This window comes from Zea mays, chromosome 10 (genome assembly GCF_902167145.1).
Source record: "Zea mays cultivar B73 chromosome 10, Zm-B73-REFERENCE-NAM-5.0, whole genome shotgun sequence".
In the NCBI taxonomy this organism is placed as follows: Eukaryota; Viridiplantae; Streptophyta; class Magnoliopsida; order Poales; family Poaceae; genus Zea; species Zea mays.
Window position 1 is genome coordinate 144,411,341 of NC_050105.1, and position 6,407 is coordinate 144,417,747.

The window sequence follows — 6,407 nt, forward strand, 5'->3', positions numbered from 1 at the left end:
CTTCCCGAGGCCGAGGCCGAGGCCGAGACCTGGGGTCGGGCGAGGCGGAGATTTCCTCTCGAGGCCGAGGCCGAGGCCGAGCCCTAGGGTCGGGCGAGGCGGAGCTTCCTGTTGCGCCCGAGGCTGAACTTGACCGTTGTCAGTTTCGCCCGGGTGGTTGGCACAACAGCCGGAGCGGGGTGGGTGGCGCTGTTTTCCTGTCAGATCGGTCAGTGAAAGGGCGAAGTGACTGCGGTCACTTCGACCTTGCCGACTGAAGCGCGCGTGTCAGGATAAGGTGTCAGGCGATCCCAGCATTAAATGCGCATGCAATACGGTCGGCTGGTGAGGCGATTTGGCTAAGGTCGCTTGCACGACAAGGCTTGCCTTTGGCTGACCCGAGGGTGCGCTCACTGCCTGAGGAGACCCTCGGACGAGACGTGAATTCGTCCGGGACCGCTGTTCCGCCCGAGGCCGGGCTCGGGCGAGGCGAGACCGCGTCCCTTGGTAGACGAAGCTTTGACTTTGACCCGAACTATCAGTCTTCACGGTTTGCTCTGAAGGTGTTTACCACCGTGATTAGGAGTGTTGGGGGTACCCCTAATTACGGTACCGATAGTTCTGTTGCTAGATGCATTTGGAGAGGGGTACAAATCTCCTTTAACATATCACCACCTTTAAGCATACAACATATATTTGGAAACTAGTTGAATGGGGTGGATGATACAGTTAAGTACAAAATCTAGGAAGGAGCATGCACCTTGTGTTGGACAATATGGCTATATCGAAATGACATGATTTTTAACAATATACTAGTTTCTACTCCTATGCAGGTAGTGTTCAGAGGAGCCCACTGGATAAGACAATGGTCCGTGTTCCAAAAAGAGAAAAACATGACACAAATCAGGTGGGGATGTCGTACGCTTGAGACTACAATGATGCGAATTTTCTCATACAATGGATGGAGTTTTAGTAATCAAATTGGTTTTTAGTAGATTTCGAAATAGGGTTGTTCTTGAGATATTAAACATCGTGTGTTTTAGTTTGAGTTGTAATAATTGAACAGCCACATACATCTATTGGTGCAGAAGCCGGAATATTTCAATATATTCTCTATTCTTAAAAAAAACTTTAGTCCCAAGCTAACATGTACATATCCTACCCAAAAAAGACTAGGGATTTATATGAGAACAGAAGAAGAAGTACAAGCCCCTCACTATCTCCCATCAGATAGACATTCAGATGTAGTATATCTGCCCGACATTGAGCAGGCTCTCATGAGGCACGTTGAAGATGACGCTGTTCTCCCTGCACATCCTCCTCATGAAGGCGTACATGTAGTCGACGGCGAGCTTCTTCACGACGCCCGAGTCCCGCCGCGCGCGTACGATGGTGTTCCCGAGGATGTGCACCACGCCGGCGTCCTTGCACCGGTTCAGGAACTCGAGCTCGTCGCCCACCGTGCCGCAGCTGCCCGCCTGCCCCGCCGACGCCGACGCCGACGCCGAGCACTGCAGCAGCCGTAGCCCCCTCGGCGCCGGCGACTGCGCGGCGGGCACGATCGAGTCCTGCGACGAGAAGCTCAGCTCGCCGTTGGAGCACATGGTCGAGCACGTCCGCTCGCCGCCCTGCAGGAACGCCGCCGCCGGGCCGCCGCGGCCGGAGCCGGAGCCAGAGCCAGGCGGCGCCTGCTCCGGCACGCTGAACTCGTCCGAGTCGGAGTAGCCCTCCATCATGCTCTCCAGCCGGACGAAGAAGAGGACGCAGTCGAACAGCATCCTCTCGAAGTCCTCGTCCCTCTTGTGCAGGTCCTTGTACCCGTACCTCGCCACGCACCGGAACATGTGGAAGTCCCTGGGCCCGATCCTCCGCACCAGGAACCGCTCCTCCGTCGGCACCGTGTACACGGGGAGGTACTTGACGCACACGAACACCACCACCGAGTGGATCGCGGGCAGGTTGGTGATGAAGTGGGAGAAGATGTGCGGCACGCCGCTCGCCAGCTCCGTGTACACGAACCCGATCCCGGGGACCCTCACCAGGCCCAGGCTCGGGCCCAGGCCCAGGATCCACGCCATGGACACCTTGCTGTGCATCTCGAACTCGTACCGCTTCACCGTGCAGAAATGCCACACGTACATGATGAGGAAGAAGGCCGTCGCCACCACCAGCGGCACCCAGCCGCCCTGGTCGATCTTCAGTATGCAGGCCACGAAGTAGGGAACCTCCACCATCAGCGACAGCACGATGAAGGTCACCACGAGGATCCAGTGGCTCTTCCATACCAGCAGCATTATTGGCACCATGAGGAATGTCGTGACTAGCATGACTATAACCACCGCAGTACCTGCTCATGTTGTTTTTTTTTCAATATGAAAAATAAAAACAGACGGTTAATTGTTGTCTGATAATGTACAGTAATATCATGAAAGTGTTCAGTACCATCTAGATGTTTGTTCTCATTTTTGAGAGAGAAAACTATGTATTTTAGTTCTCAGAGGAAACCTTACCGTATGCGTTTCCTATCTGGCTTTGGTTCTTGAATCCAGCAGTCACAGCAATGCAGAGAACCAGAAGGATCCAGTTGATGTCAGGGATGTAGATCTGTCCAAGGAATTTCTTCGAGGTGTGGACGATCTTCACGCGGGGGAAGCAACCCAGCGCAAGAGCCTGCTTTATGATCGAGTAGGTTGCGGATATGGTGGCTTGACTGGCAACAATCGCTGCAGCAGTTGCTATGATAAAGGCCGGCCAGTATATGGCAGCTGCAATGACCAAACGTGTATCACTATCACCACCAAATCAGAACACAGCACTACTACACACAACACAGTGACAATACGCACTATCAAAATAATGCTTGATGCAATATGCTGCCAGTGTTTTGCACCTAGCAGACACTGGTGTGGTGGCACACTGACAGCTGTGCCTTTAAAGTAGTGGCGAATAGGACTGTGTGATGTCGTAGATGAGATGGGGGGGACCTGGAATTGATCGGTAGAAGGCGTCAGCCACATGTGTTTTGTTGGAAATTATGTAGGCGGCCTGCCCTGTGTACGCCAGTAGAAGGCATGGAAACACAATCAAGGTGAAAGCGATCTGCAAACAGATCTTCACTTTAGCAGCTACATAAATACACATATGGCTACTCGATACCGAAGGCATTTTACCTGAATTGCCAGCACAGGAAAGTGACAGAGATCAGCAAACAATGCTTCAGTTCCTGCACAGGGGGAAAAAATGTTTTTCATGCTACAATTGATATACTAGAGGCGATGAAACATAAGCAAGCTTCCCTATTTCTTAACCCCCATCCCGCGAAAAAAAAGGCAAAGTGATCCGACTCTGACCCGTGATGCTAAGCATGATTCCTCCCAGAGACGTCCAGACGTCAGAATTCTTTCTCCGTCGGAAAAAACGGTATATATACATCGGGTTGTATGCTTTTAGCACAGAGCTATCATACTTGTGTATGTTTATAGCCCCGACGCTTCCAATCAGGATGAACCAGAGGAGGACTATTGGCGCGAAGAGCCATCCCACTTTGTCTGTTCCGTAGTGCTGCATGCTAAACAATCCGATTAAGATGACCACAGCGACGAGCACAACGACATCTGCAGCATGCAGAGGAAAGAGAGATCAGTTTTGCTACGTCCAATCCAATAATTATGAAGAAAAGATAGATTGGTACTCTGGAACTGCTGTAGTAAAACCGAAAAGGACTGATGTGTGATGAAACTGTGATGCATACATCAACAGAAAGTACAGATATGCACTACACTGGTTTACTTCCATTGTTGCAATAAGAACAAGATTCGGTTTGCTTACAACATCTTTGAATAAAAAAATAAATAAGTTGCAGTACACACAAGAAAAAAACATCAAATGGGAAATACATACCAGTACTCATGTTCTGGTTCTGGACCTTAATGCCACCTGATGCAGAAAGAACTACAGAAACCACAAAACCAAAGGTCACACATCCTAAAACCCATCAGATTTAGTAAAAAAAAATATGTGATGTCTAGCATCGTAAAAAAAAGAGACGATGAGTACCAGATATAGCGGGCGTAAGGATTCCATCTCCAATTGCTGTACAAGTACCAATTAAAACAAGAATAAGAAGAATGTTTCTCTTATATGCATGTGACTCTATCCATCTCTTTATTTTCGCTGCAACTGAATTCTCTTCATAGGTTTGCCGACTATACGTCGTCAATTCCTCGTCGGTCCTGTGTTGATTAGGTATGGTGTTGATCTTTGCGTGACGGCATAATAGGGAATAAAGAGCAAATGTACCACCTGCCAGAAAGTGCAACATGTTGCCACCTTAGAAGTCACGTATTATGCAAACACTGAGAAGCAGCAAAAATTTATCTCAGGTCAAAAGTTTAATCATTATTAAAAAAATGCTCTTCAGCACCCTGACATCTCTCAAGAAAGGAAAAGTATTCTTATTACAAATTCAAGAGGTGTGATATGTCAAAAGTGTGATGTGCTATCATACTTCCCAAGTACAGTAAAATCTCTATTTTTCTATTGTATACAAATTTAGTTATTTGAGAAGTATTGCTGGTGGTAATTCACCTTCTAAGGCATGCAGACCTTAAGGGGTTGGTAAGACATTTCGTTTAAATAAAAACATGGTTGCACATTGCTGTCTGTCTGCAGTGAAGGAGCTGACGAAAATGTGCTTTTGTACTTTGTTCTTGCTATTTTTTTCTTTTCCTATTGTCTCATGAAACTTGTCACAAAAACTCTTGCAGTCCTTTCAAACAAAACAAAGCTTTGAGGATCAAGCATCTTACCTTGACCATTGTCATTTGCCCTCAAGACAACAAAAACATACTTGAGAAGCGGTATGAGAGTGAGGGTGTAAATAATCAAGGAAAGAGCTCCAATAACATCCTCATCCTCGCCCTCACCTATTCCGCGAGGAAATATATTATAGAACACATACAAAGGTGACGTGCCCAAGTCACCAAAGACCACCCCAAGGCTCTGAAATGCCAGCCGTAGTAACAAAGCTGATGAGAACTTCTGCAAGAAAAGAAACCAGAGTCAACAGAAATTCTTGATTTAGCAATCTATTTACTTAAATCAAAAACTAGTATTCTTCTTCCAAACCAGAGAAATTTCTGGTAGTGATTTCATTGGAAGTAGAATGGATCATAGACTTGTTTAAAATAAAAGGGCTCGCTCCTTGGTTAGGAAAAATGGTAATATGGTCCCAGGAGCCGAACCAAGTTTTTAAAACAAAAGGGCTCGCTCCTTGGTTACGAACATGTGTCATCTACAATTTGGAAAGGACACATGTTCGTGCAGTCAAAATGTAGTCGTGTTGAAATGGTTCATTTATTCCAGAATCTAGATGTTCTCAGAGAACGGAGTGCACATGAACAATGAGATGGATCGTCATACGCATTAACGCAGACACTAATCTTGTGTGCAGTATCTACTGCAAAGCATTGAGGCCTTGAGGGGGAAAAAACAAAATCAACATGAAAAGGACTGAAAAGAGAGAAATGCCAGACCTTTTCTCTGTACATATTCTTCAGCCTGCCCGCCTCCTCATCCATGGGTTGATCAAGGTTCTGATCTAGCTCCCACATGGTTCCCCGGTTTGTCAGCTCACTTTCTGACAGCGATGCCATTGACCTCTTCTTCTTTTCCTTCTTCTTCCCTCAGCGACAGTTCTTCGAATGGAAAACCTTGTCCTTGGAACCGGTATTTAGAGTCCAAAGGTGCCTGATGAAACCATATCACGCTCGAAATCCAGACTCGAATCTCGTCAATCGGCACTGGTGCGGCGCATTCGATTCTTGTGTGGTGTTTATTTGCAAGCACCAAGCCTTCCAGCCAAATCTTCTCCCCACTAAACACCGCTCCGGTTACTGCACGAAACGATGACGGAATCTTCGGTCCGACAGTGGAAGCACAGACAAACCACCACACCAACCTCGCAGCACGGACAGAAATCAATCCGCTGCAGAGATGGGGCACGGTTTCCCGTAGCGACGGTCGAGTAATCCCAACCGACAAGACCCAACCTTTCCTGCGAAAAGCGCTCACCGGAAATCGAACTCCGACGCCGCTGGCGCCACGCACGACCGTCCCCGAACGAACAGGCGAAGCACGAGAGCTGCGCGAGGAGGGGGAGGAGGAAAAGGAGGAAGGCGGAGAAGTTGAGGTGGAGACTGCAGGAGGACGCAGCAGCAGAGCAGCAATAACCAACCGAGCGGAGCAAAAGAAGGCAGGAACTAGTGCCAGGAGCAGAAGCAGCAGATGTCTAGGCACTGCGAGGAGCGGAGGCAGGCAGGCAGGCAGGTGGGGCGCCCCCACGAAGAATTCGGTTATGAATGATTGCAGCCAGGTTTGCCACTACTTACAGACAATAGGGGAGGACGAGGGCCAGAGAGACAGAGAGA

At 48.4% G+C, this 6,407-nt stretch overlaps 1 protein-coding gene across 2 annotated transcripts; it reads right to left on the bottom strand.

Annotated features, from left to right (window-relative positions):
• Positions 1-1,058: 1,058 nt before the first annotated feature.
• Positions 1,059-6,407, bottom strand: LOC103642049 (probable potassium transporter 11). 2 transcript variants are annotated; one of them, XM_008665360.3, is made up of 9 exons: positions 5,514-6,407; positions 4,788-5,019; positions 4,036-4,281; positions 3,880-3,930; positions 3,330-3,593; positions 3,150-3,202; positions 2,964-3,078; positions 2,490-2,744; positions 1,059-2,326 (listed from the first exon to the last, which is right to left on the bottom strand). In XM_008665360.3, the coding sequence occupies exons 1-9, from the start codon at positions 5,631-5,633 to the stop codon at positions 1,218-1,220; spliced, it is 2,445 nt and encodes an 814-aa protein (XP_008663582.1). In that variant the 5' UTR covers positions 5,634-6,407; the 3' UTR covers positions 1,059-1,217. The 2 variants fall into 2 exon arrangements, with proteins under 2 accessions (XP_008663582.1, XP_008663583.1); XM_008665361.4 differs by having other exon boundaries at positions 4,788-5,016; positions 5,514-6,335.